Source organism: Orcinus orca, chromosome 15, assembly GCF_937001465.1.
Source record: "Orcinus orca chromosome 15, mOrcOrc1.1, whole genome shotgun sequence".
In the NCBI taxonomy this organism is placed as follows: Eukaryota; Metazoa; Chordata; class Mammalia; order Artiodactyla; family Delphinidae; genus Orcinus; species Orcinus orca.
In genome coordinates, this window is record NC_064573.1 from 82,995,819 (window position 1) to 83,016,194 (window position 20,376).

At 42.0% G+C, this 20,376-nt stretch overlaps 1 protein-coding gene and 1 long non-coding RNA gene across 11 annotated transcripts in view; one reads left to right on the forward strand and one right to left on the reverse strand.

Annotated features, from left to right (window-relative positions):
• Nucleotides 1–5,372: 5,372 nt before the first annotated feature.
• SBNO1 (strawberry notch homolog 1) overlaps nucleotides 5,373–20,376 on the reverse strand; it is a 58,372-nt gene continuing 43,368 nt past the window's right edge. For 9 of the 10 annotated variants that reach the window (XM_033440782.2, XM_033440783.2, XM_033440781.2 and 6 more), the window contains 4 exons: nucleotides 15,425–15,562; nucleotides 14,676–14,752; nucleotides 13,470–13,663; nucleotides 5,373–11,913 (listed from right to left, as the gene is read on the reverse strand). In XM_033440782.2, coding sequence (XP_033296673.1) covers nucleotides 11,771–11,913; nucleotides 13,470–13,663; nucleotides 14,676–14,752; nucleotides 15,425–15,562 — 552 coding nt within the window. In that variant the 3' untranslated portion in view covers nucleotides 5,373–11,770. The remainder of the gene's footprint in view (nucleotides 11,914–13,469; nucleotides 13,664–14,675; nucleotides 14,753–15,424; nucleotides 15,563–20,376) is intronic. The other variant, XR_004486976.2, reaches the window with a different exon arrangement.
• Nucleotides 15,981–18,246, forward strand: LOC125961216 (uncharacterized). The gene is made up of 2 exons (XR_007471606.1): nucleotides 15,981–16,084; nucleotides 18,097–18,246. It is a non-coding gene; the product is annotated as an uncharacterized LOC125961216 (long non-coding RNA).

Genomic DNA, 20,376 nt, shown 5'->3' on the forward strand with positions numbered 1-20,376 from the left:
CTCCAGCTCTGCCTTCAGGTGGCCTTCTTCTCTGTCTTCTCCCCGCCTCTTCTAAGAACACTTGTCATTGGACTGAGGACCCACCTTAATCCAGGATGATGTCATCTCAAGATCCTTAAATTAATTACATCTGCAAAGACCTTTTATCCCCAAAAGGTCACATTTACAGATTCCAGGTGGACATATCTTCTTAATTTTTTGGGGGGCGGGGGTAGGGGAGCACTATTCAACCCACTACAACAGGCTTCAAAAAAGGATCCAGAGGCTTCCCTGGTGGCGCAGTGGTTGAGAGTCCGCCTGCCGATGCAGGGGACACGGGTTTGTGCCCCGGTCCGGGAAGATCCCACATGCCGCGGAGCAGCTGGGCCCGTGAGCCACGGTCGCCGAGCCTGCGCGTCCGGAGCCTGTGCTCCGCAACGGGAGAGGCCACAACAATGAGAGGCCAACGTACCGCAGAAAAAAAAAAAAAAGGATCCGGATTTTTTTCCCTTTCTCCTCTGAGAGTTCAAACCCCTAAAAAGGGGAAAAAACCATTCCTAGTGGCTCCACTAAAAACATCTGTGTGAAACTCCCTCAAATAGGTCCCTTTATTTTTATTTTTTTCAGCAAAGAAAGATTTATTGCAGTGTCAGGCAAAGAGAACGGGTGGCTTGGGCTCAAAAACCCTGAACTCCAAATAGGTCCCTTTAAATGAGCGGTTTTAGAAGGATCTAGAATGGTCCCTTATTAGTTTAATGGACATGTCACAGAGTGGCTTGCCAGGGACTAGAGCAGATGAAGGAGAAGGAGGAGCCTAGTGAAAGAGCTTGGCCTGCAAGAACCTCAGGAGATAAATTTTAGTTCTGGATCCACCATGAACCTCTCTTTAGGCCTCAAATAACTTGTTTAACCTACCCGGGCCTTAGTTTCATCTGTAAGACTACGGAGGTTGAACGGGATGAAGCTCTAAGAATTCTCAAAACGCCAACATCCTAAGAAGGCAGACAGACAACACACGTGCCATCTTCTCTAAGGAAAAACGTCAGCCCGGGAAGGCCTTGAAATCATTTTGACACTGTTTCCATCACCATTCTGGGGCAATCAGCTCCAAAGTGGGGTGCACCTGCCTCACATGGTAAGAAGGGTGATTCACAGGAGGGAAAATTAGAATTCCTGTTTATGTGGGATTTACCACATACATATTAGCACAGAAGTACACATAGGACTTATAAATAACTTAATAAACAATAGTGGAAGTATACTCAGAAACACTTATTAGAACATGTGACCAAAAAAGTTTGGAGACCACTGACTGAAGAAACTAGTTAAGTAAGGCAATCAGACCGAACAGTTTGACAACCAGACAAGCTGTGGGTGAAGTGTCATGATTAAATCAGCAGTTAGTGACTCCAGTGTGGTTTATATCCTCAGGACAGTAAAACCATACTTTATATCAAGTTGTTTTTTTTTTAAATAAATTTATTTATTTTATTTGTTTATCTTTGGCTATGCTGGGTCTTCGCTGCTGCACGCGGGCTTTCTCTAGTTGCGGCGAGCGGGGGCTACTCTTCATTGAGGTGCTCAGGCTTCTCATTGCAGTGGCTTCTCTTGCTGCTGTGCACAGGCTCTAGGCACGTGGGCTTCAGTAGTTGTGCCACATGGGCTCAGTAGTTGTGGCTCGCGGGCTCTAGAGCACAGGCTCAGTAGTTGTGGCGCACAGGCTTAGTTGCTCCACAGCATGTGGGATCTTCCCAGACCAAGGATCGAACCTGTGGCGCCTGCAATGGCAGGCAGATTCTTAACCACTGCGCAACCAGGGAAGCCCAAAAGTTTGTTTCTTAAGTCTGATCTACGATAGAAAATCAAAAATGGGGCATGCAGGACTTCCCATGGTCCAGTGGTAAAGAATCCACCTTTCAAGGCAGGGAACGAGGGTTCAATCCCTGGTCCAGGAACTAAGATCCCACATTCCGCAGGGCAACTAAGCCTGTGCGCCACAACTACCAAGCTCACATGCCACAAAGTACAGAGCCCACATGCCCTGGAGCCTGCACACCACAGCTAGAGAGCCCGCACACCCTGGAGCCTGCATGCCACAACTAGAGAAGAGAAAACCCACAGGCCACATCTAGAGAGAAGCCCGCGTGCTGCAACCAGACCCGATGCAGCCAAATAAATATAGAAATGGGGCATGCAAACATGTGAGGACATGATAAACAGCTTTTCATATCAATACCTCTGAACAGGAAACACACATGTAAAAACAAACTGTGGGGAAAGAAAGCTAAACAGAAAATCCAGTATTACTGCAGAAATTGAGAGCACTGTATTTTATCTTGATCTAGGCCTGAAGATGAAAAAGGGGATTCTAGAGACCTCTTATGGCTCTAAACAGTGGACATCTTCACAAAACACCTTTCTACTGAAGGTTCATGAATTTCTCAATTTCCTACAATTAATAATTTATTCTAATTTGGATTTCTCCAGTAATTGCACATCTTTGTGAAAATGAATCTTGCCTACAACCAAAGATAAACAACAGAAGCTAGAGCATTTTTTGTGATACTCAAAAATTTACCCTCTAAAGTTCCCCAAGAAAGGATACTGAAGAAACTGGCGAGAATGGCTGCCTTGGAAAGAAGAATGGGGGCCAAGCGGGAGGAGCAGAGCGCGCGAACGTTCGCTGTATGTTCTCATCTGCCTGTTGACTTGTGTCAGGTGTTGGTATTGCTTATTCAAGCAAACTACCAATCAAAAACATAAAAATTAAGTATCCCAGACTAATGTGGTGTCCACCCAGCCATCCTACCTTTGCATGCTACCTGGTGGTAATTCTTAGGTGGATGGTGACTTGGAACCAGCAGTGTGGCACTCGCCTCTCCTAACCCAACGATGCACTTGACGCCCAGAGTGGGCAGCTTTCAGAGGACGAAGCCAACTTGCTGAGAGTTGGGCTCTAAAAATAAACATTTTGCACATTTCTTTTAGCCTCTTTTCTCTCCATAAAGGCCTCCACAGATGGCTTCTTTACATCATGCTCTCAAATGACTAGCTGATAAATATTCATACTTATGGAAATTGTATTGTACATACTCCAAACCCCCAGCCAGTTAAAGTTTGTATTTTCTGTTATCTCAAGGGTGGTGCCCCCTTGCTCATGGGTCTTATCCTCTGTAAAACACACACAAATTTGTGCACACACACACACAGATCAGACATCAGCTTTTGCCTCTGTATGATTAATTTGCTTAGAGGCGATTTTGATCCTCAGGAGGACATTAGGCCATGTCTGGAGACATTTTGGATTTCCATAACTGGGGGGTGCAGGGTACACAGTGTGTACTACTGGCACCTAGTGGGTGGAAGCAGGGATGCTGCTCTACACCCTACAATGCACAGGACGGTCCCCACATCACCCCACTCTCTGCAAAGAATGGCCCAGCCCAAATGTCAACGGTGCTGAGGCCCTGGGAGACACAACGTGAGGCTGAAAGCAGACTGGATTACAGATTAAAACACTGAAGGGGAACAAGGTCAAAGCAAACTGGAACCGCAACAGAAAAACTCAGTGGGGACAGTGGAGGCTCTACATGAAGTCTGGCCTCTCGTTTCTTATTCAAATTAATACTCAATTTATTAAGGTTATATATTCAAGAACAAGTTTCCTTTCAGTCTTCAAGCACGACTTAGAAATATTTTAGGAAAATTTTAGTTAAAATGTAAAACACTCCCCTTTCACTTGTTCTTCAATTAATGCTCAATTATCTCACGTATCTGGCAGACTAAATTTCCCTAAATGTAAACATCGTTTACAAATTTGATTAAATTCCTTTAAGCATTTCCAGCTACAAACTGAACACGACTTTCTCAAGCATTTCAAACCCCACAAAGAAAAGACTTGCAAACAAGCCAGACTCCAACCATTTACAAAATGCCTCCATCCGTGTCTAGAGGACAGCGGCATGGACTCCTGGCCCAGACCGCCCCTTGCTGCTTCCCTGACCTCTGTGCCCATCTCACCTGTAAAGTGAGGGCGCCAGCACTCATACGGCATAGGGGAGGGAGGTTTAAACACACACACACACACACACTTAGGGCAAAGGGATCTACTCACTGTTCTGGGTGTCCTGTGGTGTCTTCTCTCCTGTTCATTCCCAATTTCTCCAGCTTCCCAAGCCCAGTGCAAGGAGCTGACTGGATCTCTTGTCAGGTCATTACTTCTCCATCGATGAGCCCCAGGGCTCACCACACTCCCTTCTCTCCATCCACGGCAGCCTCCTCAAGGCAGGCTGGTGCCAGTGGACTGTCGGTCACCTCCTGGGCCCCCCATCAGGCACCCAGCATCCCTAATGTCTCCTTCTTAGCTCCCGCGACCACCAGAACCTTAACTTGCTCGCTCGTTTGCTATCTCTGACGTGAGAATAACTACCCACAAGGAGTCTCTACTGAGGACTGCATGTGGCCCGACATAGACACACAGCAGTTGCTTATTAAACACTTAGTGAAGAAACATGAAATACAGGCACTTGGGCTTCCCTGGTGGCGCAGTGGTTAAGAATCCGCCTGCCAATGCAGGGGACAGTGTTCGAACCCCGGTCCGGGAAGATCCCACATGCCGCAGAGCAACTAAGCCTGTGCACCACAACTACGGAGCCTGCGTTCTAGAGCCCACGTGCCACAACTACTGAAGCCCGCGCACCTAGAGCCTGTGCTCCACAGAAAGAGAAGCCACCACAATCAGAAGCCCGTGCACCACAACGAAGAGTAGCCCCTGCTCGCCGCAACTAGAGAAAGCCCGCGCACAGCAACGAAGACACAACACAGCCAAAAATAAATAGAAGAAATACAGGCACGAATTTCCACAAAAATTAGAAACTAAAAGGCTTTTCATCTGAAAACTAGAGGAGGACTGAGGACTACGGAAAGGACTACAGAAAGCACCCCACAGTGACTGGCACACGCTATGTTGTCTGCAGTAGTTTCCGTTTTGTTTTTTCTTAAGCAGAGCTCCAATCTTACGACTCACAGACTGGATGGCTGTGCACCATCAGGAACGAATTTTAAATAGGAAGCCTCATACCCCCAAGTCCTCCAACACTCATGGCACCTTTCAGGGAGGACACCCCATGACCCAAGCCCCCCGGCCTGGGCACCCGGTGCTGACTCACTGAAGCTCTGCAGCAGCACGGACATTTCTGACTCTAACAAATGCTGGGTTGCATTTTCTCCACATCGTGAGAAGTCTTCTAGAATTCATTTAAAATAAAAAACCAACATAAAAGAAGTCCGAGCCTCCAACGGAAAGAAGCTCTCTAGGTGAGCGTGGTTGCCCTGACACAGCTTAAACGGGTGCTCAGAACCCAGACAAAGAAAATACACAGAGAAAAGCAGCATATTAGCCAGTTTAATTTATTTAAGAATCTTACAAAAAAAGGAAAAAAAAACAGAAAAACAAAAATCAAAAGACACAACAAAAAACCTAAATACAGAATTCATTACGCTTCATGGTTGATCGTTTTTACTTGCAAGGGTATAAAACCTCGCTAAATGCAGCCAATACATTTTTATTGCATGAGACCCAATTTTTAAAGTTACAAATCAAAACGGTCAGAACAATCGTTTCTGGACACTCGGTACTGTATTACCACGGAAGGCTGAAGCAGTGCAGTATCATCAGAACAGTGCGTACCCTTCATACACTGACAGACATTCAAAACAGAGTAGCAATATAAAAAGAGAGATTTTAAAAAAGAGAACAGAACAGAAACAACCAGAAGAGTTTACATCCACCTTTGTTTCAAATTGTCTTTGGATTCCATCATATGTTGTCTCAAGATGCACCATGTCAGATCAGTAAAGGAAGGAAGATCTATGCCTACGTATAAAAGTATCCTTTGCTCAGCAGAGGTAGAACCTGGCAAAAGTTTTATTGCAGAGATACAGCGTACCTCTTCCCACCTCTCATGGTTGATGGTAGATACAAGTGGTTATTGAAAAATAATATCAGTAGTTTGCAAATTCAGTATAAACCATGAACAGGATGATTTTTTTCTGATGGAGGTGAGACTGCAATGTGCTACGTAGAAAAAAAGCTCTCTGCCCCGTAAAGTGGAAGTCAGAAAGAAGGCTGAAGCTTCTTTATCCTCTTCAGTGCCACAAATACTGTCACAGCAAGAAAGGCCCTCAGGACAGGGTGGACGGAAAAGCCAGGGAGTTCTCACTAAGGGGCCTGCGGACTGACCCTCAGCCCCAAGGAGGCCTGACCTGCAAGTATCAAAGAGAACTGACGTTCCCAGGTGGCACCCCTTGCTCGACTCTGCACTACAAGGGTGTAGTCTTAGCCTCATGGTGTCCTGACGGCTGCTGCTCCACGGGCGCCAGAGGAGGAAAGCCGGGCAGGACGTGTTGGGACAGGGATTCCCACTGGAGCTCTCCTCTGAAAGGCCCCGTTTCATGACAAATTAGGTTCCTAAGACTTACCTAAATGCAGACAACTTTTAAATTTCAGGAAGTCTACGAAGTTCAGTAGTAACGAGAGAAACATGTACACAAATGAAGGCCCAAGAAAGGCTCACGGCTATCTTTCCTGAAAGTTAAGGAGGAAGATTTTCTTAAAAGTGCGAAATCTGTAATTAAAAACGCAATGTTGGCCTCCCTGGTGATGATTACCACCACTTTTGTGAGCCACCCCTGGGTCTGCCCTACTGGCAACACTAATCCAATCATTAAGAATGCCCTGATCCAGCTCAGCTCCTAGCTTTACAGCCAATCTAGTCAAGATCAATTCACCAGCTCACTGGTGGCAGGACAGCCCAGCAGATCCTACCAGCCAGTCCCTCCACAGTTAACTGGCTGTTTTACCCTCAGCACAGAATCAACCCTTGAGCTGAAGGCTCATGGAAGCCTCCACAGCAGTTGTGCTGCTCGATTCCGGAGGAAAACTGTCCCTTAAAGGACATTCTCTAATGTCACCTGTCAGCATGGACACCAGCATGGACCAGGTCTGTCTCCACTCCTGCTATAAATATCCTTAACTGGTGGGAGCAGAAGCAGATTACCCATGCTCGCTGGAAAGTAAGCTTCTGATTGTTACTTGCAGGCTAAAAGTACACGCTGGACTTCTTAAAGAAACAGAAAATCTGCAGCAGTAGCAGGTCATAAATCACTGTTCAGATCTGCAAGATTTTCCTCTCAGCTGGAAAGCCACAAGGATGAAGGATTTGGTGCAGGCCTGAAAAATTGCAAGGGTAGGAACAAGTCGGGTTTACTGAAGAGCAAGTTTGATCCCAAATGCACTGAAGAAGTTAGAGGAGCTTAAAGGAAGTCTTGGGAAGAAATTTTTTAGGTGAAAACATGAGGCTCACTACAGCTTCCAAAGAGCAACATAAATGAGCATAACTAGTCATATAATGACAGTATCAGAAATTGCACTCAAGTACATTCCCCCCAATACAATGCATTGCACACAGTAAAAATTTGTAATAAAAATGCAAAACACAATCAGGCATGTTGAAAAATATTAACACAAAACAGACATAGGAATTCTATGGTAAAGATGCAAAACCGAATTCTAAAATATACGAACAAATTCAACTAAGAAGTTTTTCATACGTTTCTACATCCAAAAAAAAAAACAAATTGTAAGAAGCCCCCTATGGGAAGTCAAGAAAAGAATAAATAGGATTGAAGGGAGGAGGGAAAAGAGAAAAACAAGCTGGTGGCGTCCCAATTTACAAGAAATATTTACATTCAGAATTCAAAAAGAACTCAACGTTTCTATATATACACATTATGTACATATATATATATAAGTACAGCATAAAATCAGAAGGTGGGTTTTGGATTTCACCTCAAGTATGCAGAAAAAAAATTACTAGCTAGCTCGAGTTGCAGGTATCTATAGATGTGTTTCCTTCACTTATATGCCCTTAAAAGACACTGCCTTTGTACCAGACAACTGGCATCCAATGAGGACTTTTTACAAATGGCTTTTGCTCGCAGCTGTAGCCATGACATGGACTGCCTGCTGCATATTCCAGCAGCAAAGCGTGCACAGTGAGCGTGCGAGGTGTGGTGTTAGCCAAGCAGACTCCAGACATAGAGGAAGGACAGTCAACAAATGCCTACTGTCCCTGGGATGCCTGCACTAACCGAACATCTGTTAACTGCATACTGGTCTAACAGCGACTCTTATGTAGCACCATTCTTAGAAACTATCAAATATCATTCAGGTACATTTTTATTTTATTTTTTCAGGTACATTTTTAAAATGAGAGTATTTAGATAGGGACCTTCCTCTTAATATCTAATCAAGAAAAGGACCCAAGTGAAAAACACTTTTCCTCTGCTCCTACTTTCATAAACTGAAATGCATCAATCATTTCTAATCTGTTGCTTTTTTTCCCCTCCTGCTAAACTGGAAAGTGGAGGGGACTGAGGAAAGGCTCCCATTATACAACGGTAAGTGTCTGGTACCCTTTCTCGTCATGCCTGTTAGAAGCTGCTCTAATAGCATCACATGGAGATTAGCAAATGAATGCCCCAGTGGCTACAGCCAGAAACTTATGCTTCTAGAATATTATATACCCCTGGAGCTTGGTAATCTAGAACTTTCACCATTACAGATGAAGCAGAATACAAGTAAAAGGTTTACTGTTGCAACTCAAAAAGGTTTCTGAAGTGCTAGTTGGATTGGAATAAATATATATATATACATACACACACCACTACATTGCTTTGGATGCAGGTTCTTGCTAACTTATATACAGATGTAAAGAAAAGATACTGAAGAGTGTATCGGCAATTTAGCAGCAAAAAGGGAAAATTGCTTAAGATATTTACTTTTTCATCAAGTGTGTTTAAAAATACCTTATTAATACTTTTAGGAATTCATATCGTTGATAAATATCTGGATTATCCCACTAAACTGCAGCTTGTGGTAGGGAGGGTGCTAAATTAGGGGAACACTACCCCCCCGCCAATACCATCTGAGCAGCTCTGGACTCGGAAAGTGGTTTTCAGTACAATCAGCACTGTAAACTCTGAAAACACTAACGTGACTTGTAATCAAAATCTTTGTGCTCAGAGCCATATTGCTAAAAAGGGAGAAAAGGCATTACAGAGGCCAAATGGACTCACATCGGGTTCAACAAGGTCCCTGGGTTCAGACGTGGCATTCAGATCCTGAAATACAAGGATCTGTTGTACAGAAGTTAGCTGTTGTTGAGATTTGATTTTTTGACAGAGGAGGACCTTGAATGCTGGGTTTTCCCATGTTGACCAACCTAAAACTTGCTGACTTGGGTAAGGGCACAGTGTTAAAGGTCATGTGTTCACCTCCAGAGAGGAGGATGGGAAGCAGACTGCCAGCACTCACACGCACACCACACCACGATAAGCATGTGCACGCGGCACCTCGGCTCCCCATCCATTTACACGGCTGCCTTTCTGAGGTCTACTTTGAGAGTTTTCAGAGGCCTTATTTCTGGACTTTTTTTTAAAAAAGCAAAACAAAGCTGTTCTACAAAGAACAGAACATACATATATCCCCCTTTGTAACAAGATAGCTATTCCAAGAGCAAACATTACATCATAAATTGTGAGGGTCAACTAACTGCATGCTAAAGAATCCTCACACTGAAGCTGCTTGGAAAAAACCATAACCTGCTAAAAAAGATACTCCCACACACAAAAAAGGGAAGTTGGGCCAAGCCTCCAAGAGGGAGTCTCTTTTCCCCAACCCTGCCATTTTGTCTCACTGGAGGTAACAGGCTTGTTATGCTTCCCCCTCCACAGCTCTATTTCACCTTGGGATGTTGATGGAAGCTGACTGGGCTCCTGATTTAAAAACAGAAGAACTAACTGGGAAGTTTTGGTGCAGGTGGACAATTCTGCTCTTGACTGCCAGCTGAGTCTAGTGGCCCTAACAAGGGACATTGGTTGATATTCATATGGATCACTGCCTGAGATATAAGGACTAGACTGAGGATAAAAGTTGCATCCACTGGGCAAAATATGCCAAAGAACAGAAATTATTCTCAATTTGTTCCTTTAGGCGTCTAGAATAAATAATTCCAAAGAAAGAAAACTTATGGTAAACGTGACATAACCAAACTCAGGCTTGAAGAAACACAAGAGGATGATAGCCCTAGCTTTCCCATCACTTAACATATATCTCACCTAATTCTGCAATAAGTTTAGAAAGTTACAAAGGAGAACAGTTCAACTTGAGAAACTTTCAAAAGTACTATCATTTTACCCCTTCCTCAACACCATTTCAATTTTGAGGGGTAGGTTTTAAACCAAAATATAAGGCTACCTGGAATGTTGAGCAACACGCAAGTTCTGCAGCATCCCCATCACAGACTACTTTTGAAGGTGGTGAGGGCCTAAACAAGAGTCCACTTCTGCTTAGTATAATAACTTTTTATTTGACATCTACAAGATTGTGGTATCTTGCAGCTTTTGACCAGGTTTATACAATCTCAGTTTTTCAATAGTGCAACCTGTGCAAGCAAAAAAAAAAAAGGAAAGGAAAAAAAAAGGAAACAAAAAGACCAATTGTCCCCTCACTTGTTTTTATAAACATCTATTATAGGCGAAACAAAACTTACCCATATTATAGATAAGTGTCTATTCACATTTGTACATTACCATTTTTAACAGCTTGAGATAAACTCTACAATGTCTTACAACACATTAAACAATATTCAAGTTACTGGGTAACAACAGTAACAACAAGAAATAAACATACAGCAGAAGCCTCAAGTGTTTCCTCATTGTCTAGTTTACAACTCAAGTACGGTTTCCATTTTTAAGAGTGACAAAGCAAATTAAGATAACGAAGTAAAAAAAAGGAAGATTGTTTGCAAGACGGAAGCCAATTTGTACTTCTTTCTAAAACTATCTTTAAGTTAAGAAAAATGTAATTTTAAGAAAAGCAGGCTTGTAGCCATTTTTGCAGCACACATTAGGAATACTATTAATACATTAAAATTAACTTTTAAGAGTTTTATCACCAAAAAATGTATGTACTCATTACCTTGACAAGAAACCTGGGGCAGGGAGAATGGGAGAAGGTGATTTCGCAGGGTTTGAAGCAATACCCAGGTATAAACACTATAAAAATGCAATAACCAATGCTGTACATCTACAAATGTTTCTCTCCGTTACTTGACTTCTGTGTTAATCTTGTTTACGCATGCTTTCAAAGACATGCACTGTCAGAACAAAAACTAGAAAAAGAACCTGAATGCATGATATGTAACCTTTCATTTCATGCTTTAATAAACCTATTGTTTTAATAAGTTGGAAAAAGAAACCAATATATATTTTCTCTATTTATAGACTCAAAACACATGCATCCGGGGATAAGTCCCACAGCAATGGCATGGATGTACTGCGTTAACCCTGAGCACTGTATAACATAAAAGTAAAGCCAGTTTGGGAAGTTCCAAGCATTTTTAAACCAATTATGGTTCGTAGCTTTTAACAAACTCACAAACAAACAGACTGACACACACGCGCACATACCCCTCTGCTCACCCAAAGTAAAAGCATACGGTAAGTACCATGGGAAAAGCACGAGGAAAGACATATGTACCACCATCGGCACTGCTGATTTTCAGTTTTGCTATCTATTCCAGGTTTGTCCTTATTCCCAAAAAAATTAACTAGAGAGAGAGCACAACTGAAAAAAAATTATAATTCTTTGGAAACTGTCCCTGATTTTTATGCAAATGATATGCTTCAACAGCATTTCATATACATCCATGTTGAAACCTGTCTGTTCTTATGCGCTGCTCAAATTGGCGATGCTCTGGGGGTGACGCTGCTGCCAGAGCTGTTTCTGCTGGACCGCAAGCTGTTGAGACTGGTCTGAAGTTGACAGGAGATTTATAAGAGGAGACACACAATTTGCAGGAATGATCAAACCTGCAATTAGAAAACAAGAATTTATAAAGGTTGCTTCCAGGAGAAACCACACTGTTTTACAGCTTCATAGCAAATTCCAAATGAAGTATAATATTAAGTTTAATGAATAAGACTCCACAAAAAAACTAAATGAACACCTAATAACTGAACTGGCCCCTTCAGAAGTAGCCCGATTCCTCAGCAGCATCACCCACAAATACCTGAGCACATGCATGTGTCTAGTGCAACACCATCTTCTTGCTGAAGCAACAGAAGGCCAAGTACAGTACCTTCCTATCTACTATCTTTGAAGCTCCACAAATGTATGCAAGCACCACCTTCTTTGGCATATACTAATGTACCAAAGAGACTACAAAATAGTGGCTGCAAATTCAAATGCGTACTGAAGCAGTAACTTCTAAGTGGCACAGTGTGGAAGTCAGCAAACTGGAGAGTATATATATCCTCTGTAAGGGAACTTTAACTCCTCCCATGTGGGAAGAGGGGCTCAATGTTCCAAGCTTCTCTGTTGTTGCTGCTGCTGCTGTTGTTGTTTTGAAGAAGATAGAAATCCAGTCTTCTGATTTTTTTAAAATAAATTTATTTATTTTATTTATTTTTGGCTGCATTGGGTCTTTGTTGTTGCACACAAGGTTTCTCTAGTGGCGGCGAGCGGGGGCTACTCTTCATTGTGGTGCGTGGGCTTCTCACTGCAGTGGCTTCTCTTGTTGCGGAGTGTGGGCTCTAGGCACATGGGCTTCAGTAGTTGCAGCACGTGGGCTCAGCAGTTGTGGCTTGTGGGCTCTAGAGCGCAGGCTCAGTAGTTGTGGCGCATGGGCTTGGTTGCTCCGCGGCATGTGGGATCTTTTCGGACCAGGGCTCGAACCCGTGTCCCCTGCATTGACAGGCAGATTCTTAACCACTGCGCCACCAGGGAAGCCCACAATCTTTTGATTTTTAGAAGTTGGCAACTAACTCAATTGAAATCTTACAACCAAAAATACTTGAGGATCAAAAAAATGTCCATGGACTGACTAGCCCACAGGCTACCAATGTGCAACCCAGGATATAGAGAAAGGTTGTTGCAAAAGAAACAAAGACAATGCGACAGGGAAAGTGCAATAACTGGGTGGATTTCCGTGAGGCCTGTCATTGAGGGAACAGTGGGAGCGGCTAGCCTGGTCTCCCTTGCTCCCTGCAGGACTCCAGTCCATCCCCTGTGCACAGTGGCTTTGACTTCCATAGTCTCAATGTGGCACAATGAACATAAAGACTTCAGAGAATCCTTAGTCTTCATACCAGGGAGGCTGCACAGATGTCGACAGTGAGGGAGGGGAGCAAGAGCACCGAGGGCAGCATAAAATCACAACCACATCAGGATTTCAGCCAGAGCCAACTACACCCATTCAAAAGCTTAACTACTGTTTCTCCTTTTAAGAACATAATATAAAGCAAGCGCTACCCCACCACTGGAATAGACAGATGCTAAGATTCTAAGACGTTAGAAGCAAAATAAGAAAAACACAGGACCTGATTTTTCTTCTCAAGGCTCAAACCAAAAAAAAATTAAAACTCACCTACAATCCGCTGTCCATCCTCTGTTCTTAGCCGAACTATCTGCATTTTCACGTTTGTGCCACTGACAGATGCGAGAACACCCTCGACTTTTGTCCAGACACTCAGTACTGAGCCACATAATACATAGTATGTGCGGCAACGAAGACCTATTTCACAAACTAATCCCAAACTTGCTTTTTTGCAATTGCCACGCCTAGGATAGATAATAAGGAAAAAAATGTATATGTGCGTGCACGCACACGCACACACACACACACACACACACACAAGGCCCACAAGGTCTACCCTAATTTCAAATGGAAAACGGCCTACCGTCATTTACCTTTACTGATAAAGTTTGTAGACTGCAGTCCTTCTGACATTGGATTATCCTGTCCAACTTAAGGTATCACTACTGATTTTAAAATTAGTTATTTCTTGGGCCTGACTCCCTTATAAAAGGGCTGATTCATTGGTCTTGATATCCATTTAAGCATTTGTCATTTTAATATCCATTAGTTTACTGTATTAATGTCAGTTTATAAAATAATCCTACCAGTTATTTCCATAGTATTAAACTACCAATATACAGTTCTAAATCAGGTAAGTGGAAAAGCCCTCAGCAAATAAACAAAAGCAAATTTATCTACCTACATGTGTCTAAATAAAAACCTAGCTAAAATTCATCTATATCCTGTATCCCTTTTCAAAAAGTGGGCCAGATACTCCATTTTCAATGCCCTGAAATGAACATAATGACTTGAGAACACCTCTGGCTAGCCTAGTAGTACGCAGGATCAGCTCCAGGGCTCAACAACAAAGTTTCTAGTGCTGTTAACTATTTGAGGTACCTCTGTGGTTTCCTAGAAGTTCCCTAGCCTTAAAAATAAAACTGATTTGGGACACCAATAAAACTTTGGAGGAAGGAAAAAATAAAGGAAGGGAAGGAAGGAGAGGAGAAGGAAAAAGTCTCAACCCTAAGAATGATAGTTAAGTCCATGCTGGCAGACAACATTTGGTTGGAAGTAACAAAGCATCAGTGGGGAGACCTAAAACAGTGCATGGTCCAGAGACTTCCAACAAGTACCTCTGCTTAAAGAAACAACACCGAGCAATTGATAATCTGCTTGTGTACTTATAGGGACAGATAGCTAAAGAATGAAGGGGTGTTTAAATTAAATCTTGATCATACTTTGGAATATATGGTGAGAAAAATGAAAACTAACCAATAAGCATGAGTACAAGTATCTGCAGATGAATTATACTGATCTAACCAGTGGACCAGGGCATCGTCTGAGACTACCTGTGAAAATAAGACAAAAATTCCATTGAAAAGGTATTGTTTTAAACAAACTGGTTGCCTAATTTGGTCTCTAAAGCCAACTTAAAACCATCTTTATACAGAAAACATGGTCTTCACTACTGCTTGCATTTGAATGTTACCCATAAAGCTCTGCCATGAGGTTTTTCCCATGTAATGAATATTTCAAATAGTTAACTTAATTATAATTGTTTGCAAGTGAAAATGGCTAGGAATAATAGTAATATAAGGTAATACTAACAACAAAATAACATAGTAAAGTTAGGAAAAAGAGATATCACTGTTTTTCCAGAAATTATTGCAAAATATAAACACAGCAGTTCACAGTAAAACCAAGAGTTGGTGGGAAGGAATTTCAGTCTTGTACATCTTCCCTTTATTTAAAAAATTCTAATTTTTGTAGTTAGCACTATAGAAACTTCCTTTTCTGATAACATAAGCTGTTTCAAATAATCATCTTTAAGTTTCCTAACAGTTGATAACATTAAGACTGGGATATTAATTTAACAAGAGTTGATAAAACTTTTTCTGAAACAATTTTCCAGTAATCAAATAGGAAAAATTGACAATTTACATATAAACATAAACATAGTTGCAATATATTACTATAAAACAAGTATTTATACATAACATCATGTACAAATGGAAAAATACCTTCTTATATTTCTTCTTTAGATCAGCATAAATTTCTAATTTGAGCTGTTTCCCAGTATTTGGTCTATAAACTAAGAAAAGCTTCTTTTTAGGATTCACTTCTTTAACTAAGATGGCAGTTTTCTTGTTGTTTCTTATCTATTAAAAATAAATAAATAAATAGGTGAGAAAATATAAAGATTCAATACTGCACACTTTAAGGCGTGCTTGCTTTCTGCACCATCACATCACGATCCAAGCCAAATGAGTCTGTAAATACAAAACTGGGTGAAAGGAATAACACCTGCTGTGTAACCGACTTGAACAAGGTCTCACCAAAGTGAAGGCTAATGGACCTTATCTCTGAGGCAAGACAATCTTTAGAAAATTGTGTTGAGTAATAAGACTTAAAGCACGATGTCCAGTGGAGACAATTTTGCTTCCTCTAGTCCAGGAAACTGGACTCGCAGCCTCAACAGGGTCAGAGGTATGTGAGGTAAGAATCTAGGTAGTGGGCAGGAAGGGTCTTCACAGGAAATAATTTTACCTCTACTGTATGTTACTCTCCTTCAAGTTACAATGAAATATATAACCTTCAAGATAATGCCTTTTGATCACCCACAGTCCTCTGAATTCATCTTCTCCATCAGTGCTACAACCTATTCCTATGGTTGTGTGACGGTAAAATATCACATGAAATATCACAAATTCATCTGTAAACGGTAACGCTGTAACAGGAGAAAGCCAAATGCTGAACAAATAATACATAAATATGATGCAGAAGTGGAAGAAAACGATGCATTAGACAAACGATGGAACTTGTTTTATTTTAAAAATTTTTTAAAAGTTGGACTTTATGAGAGGAACCCTGAGATTTGTAAAAAGCCCCATTTAACGCAAGGAAAAATAAGATTGGGAAAATTAGTATTTCTTTTGAAGAATGGTGAACAATTTCAAAGCTACAGTCTCCGGAGCAAAACTGAAGGAAAAAGAAAAGTTTCAAAGGTATTTTCCCAGCTCCTCTACAAAATAAATCATTTGCTAAGCTACTACCTTTTTTAAATTTTATTTTTGCGGTACGTGGGCCTCTCACTGCCGTGCCCTTTCCCATTGCGGAGCACAGGCTCCGGACGCGCAGGCTCAGTGGCCATGGCTCACGGGTCCAGCTGCTCCGCAGCATGTGGGATCTTCCCGGACCAGGGCACGAACCCGTGTCCCCTGCATCGGCAGGCGGACTCTCAACCACTGCGCCACCAGGGAAGCCCTACTACCTTTTTATATTAAGATAATTCTTACGCTGATAAAAGGACCTAATACTTTACTTTTCTCTTCATTGATACTAAAGATCCTTCGTCTTTTACTTGTTCAAATGATTTGAAACATTGTTTATATATATAATTACTGCAAAGTCTATGAAACAAAAGTTAAGTGAAAAATACATATAAAATTTTGTATCAGCTGATGTGAAATTCTCTAGCTAACTATACTTTAAGGCAGTGTTTAAAGCACATAGCAGTGTGATCTATCTTGACAGTGTCAGGTTAATTCATTGTAACTATAAAATAAATCATCACACTACAGTGGAATTAAAAGTGATTCTGACATGGCTTTCCTAATGTCAACACACGGTAAACACACTGCAAGTTGAAACTGCTTGCTGCTGAGGCGGCTCAATGAAGGAGGCTACAGCTTCTTGGAAGGATGTCTCTTCCAAGGTCCTCACTCTTCACAACCAGCTGCCTGTGGCCGTGCAGCACAGAGCAACAAAGGACAACGCTACCACATCCTTTCACTCAAGGGAAACTGGTGGGGATCAGCATTTTCATCAAAACCTACCAGTGCCTCAATTTGGCAATAATTTCAAGTGAAAAAAATATAACCAGGCTTCCCTGGTGGCGCAGTGGTTGAGGGTCCGCCTGCCGATGCAGGGGACACGGGTTCATGACCCGGTCCGGGAAGATCCCACATGCCGCGGAGCGGCTGCGCCCATAAGCCATGGCCACTGGGCCTGTGCGTCCAGAGCCTGTGCTCCGCAACGGGAGAGGCCACGGCGGTGGGAGGCCCGCGTACCACAAAAATAAATAAATAAATTAAATAACCAATATCCTATAGGGACCAATCAAAATCCCATCCAAGGTCTCAAGAGAAATCTGAATAAAATCTAGTGAACTGTATCAGTATCTTGGTTGTGATATTATACTATAGGTTTGTAAAATGTTACCATTGGGAAAACTGGTGTAAAAGGAATTTCTCTGTATTATTTCTTATAACCTCATGAGAATCTACAATAATCTCAGTAAGATTTTCAAACACACATACATGCACAACTAGGAGCCAGATCCAGTTTGAGAGCTTTGCTATTGAATCAGAGACCAGTAAACCAGGTTTATGGACCAAATGGCTTGAGGCTCCTAAGCTTAAGAATAGTTTAAGGAAGGAAGGGAGAAAGTTTCTTAGGAAGGAAAAAAATCCATGCTGTTGCACCTAGGGTCAGGACAGGAATAAAGACCCAGACGTAGAGAATAGACTTGAGGACACAGGGATGGGGTACGGTAAGCCAGGACCAAGTGAGAGAGTAGCACTGACATATATACATTACCAAATGTAAAATACATAGCTAGTGGGAAGCAGCTGCATAGCACAGGGAGATCAGCTCGGTGCTTTGTGACCACTTAGAGGGGTGGGATAGGGAGGGTGGGAGGGAGGCACAAGAGGGAGGGGATGTGGGGATATACGTATACATATAGCTGATTCACCTTGTTATACAGCAGAAACTAACACAACATTGTAAAGCAATGTTGTAAAGCATTGTATACTCCAATAAAGATGTTTAAAAAAAAAAAGAGAGAGAAGGCAGCAACTTAAACTCAGCCAAATCTGCTTGTTATCTTTCCCCTCAATCCTGATACATCCTTTTACTTGTTCAGTTTTACCCATCCCACCCTAGCTAGAAACCTCAAGATAATACTAGAAGCCAAGAACAAAGCTGGGGGGAAAATCATTTTTCAGACTTTTAAGAACTAAACTTTTTCTCCTCCAGGATCTTCAAAAGAGTTTATCCTCTCATTCACACATAGAAAGAAGTAAGTGATCTTAAGATCCAGTGATGCCATTTCTCTGAATCTACTCTAGAGATACACTCACACAGGTACATAAAGAAGCATGTCCTTTGTAAGAGAAAAAATGGAAACAACCTAAAAGTCAATTAATACGACACAGGCTAAATAAACCATGGTATATTCATAACACAGAATACCATGCAACAGCCACAATGAATGAAGTAGTCCTATAAGTATCAATACAGAAAGCACTCCAAGACTGATTGTTTAGTGAGAAAGGCAATTTAAAGAATGATCAATACTGTATCATAGAATTGGTGTAAAAAAAATAACCAACAACAAATCAACCATCTAAAACAGTAAATTGTTTCCTATGGCTACAATACATATGCATTAAATGCACAGAAAATGGTCTGGGAGAATAGACACAAAACTGGTAACGGTGGCTACCTCTGGGAAGGTGGGAAGGGACCGTGGCTGGGAATGATGGTCAAAAAATTTAGTGCTATCTGTATTTAAATTTTTTCACAAGTGTAATAATGCATTCATGGGTACATAATTCAATTAAAGAATTTAAGAAAAAAAAATCCACAAAGAATAGTCAGCAGAGACCACATATTCTCTGCAAAACCTAAAATACTACCTGACCCCTGACATAAAAAATTTAGGGATTCCTGCTCTAGAGAGCTTATTTATGGTTTCACCCTGCCTGTGGCATCATCATATTTGGTCTCCTTTACGCAGTTCTTGAACCAGGTCTTCATTTACAGTTGGTCACTCCATAAAGGGCTTGGCCAAAAAGTTCGTTCGGGTTTTTGGTACCATCTTACCGAAAAACCCCAACGAACTTTTTGGCCAACCCGACATTTGCAAATAAAAAGTAAAATGTGCTACACACATACAAAGCAATATTAGTCACAAAAAGAAAGGAAGTTATGACAAATTCTACAACATGGACGAACCTTGAAAACATTATGCCGAATGAAAGAAGCCAGACACAACTGTCACATACTGCACGATTCCACTTATATGAGGTACCAAGATACGCAAACTCATAGACAAAAAATAGATCAAAGGTTATCAGGCCAGGGGAAAGCTACTGTTTAATGGTGATGTTGGCACAACATTGTGAATATAATTAATGACACTAAATCATACACTTTAAAATGGATAAAATGGCAAACTTTGTTATATATTTTACCATAATTTTAAAAAGTTAACAAAACGTAGAGAACTTCCCTGGTGGCGCAGTGGTTAAGAATCTGCCTGCCAATGCAGGGACACAGGTTCAAGCCCTGGTCTGGGAAGATCCCACATGCCGCGGAGCAACTAAGCCCGTGCGCCACAACTACTGAGCCTGCACTCTAGAGCCCGTGAGCCACAACTACTGAAGCCTACATGCTGCAACTACTGAAGCCCACACGCCTAGAGCCCGTGCTCTGCAACAAGAGAAGCCACCGCAATGAGAAGCCCACGCACCGCAACAAAGAGTAGCCCCTGCTCGCCTCAACTAAAGAAAGCCCACGCCCAGCAATGAAGTCCCAACACAGCCCAAAATAAAAATAATTAAAAAAAATTTTTTTTGACAGCAACTCTATCTCAAAAGAATAAGTAGCAGCATCTTTAAGATATCCAAGAAAAGAAAACGTGAACTAAAGATTTCATGTCTGGGCTTCCCTGGTGGTGCAGTGGTTGGGAGTCTGCCTGCCGATGCAGGGGACGTGGGTTCGTGCCCCAGTCCAGGAGGATCCCACATGCCGCGGGGCGGCTGCGCCCGTGAGCCATGGCCGCTGAGCCTGCGCGTCTGGAGCCTGTGGTCCGCAACAGGAGAGGCCACAACAGTGAGAGGCCCGCGTACCGCAAAAAAAAAAAGATTTCATGTCTGGTAAAATTTGTCTTTCAAGTACAAAGGCA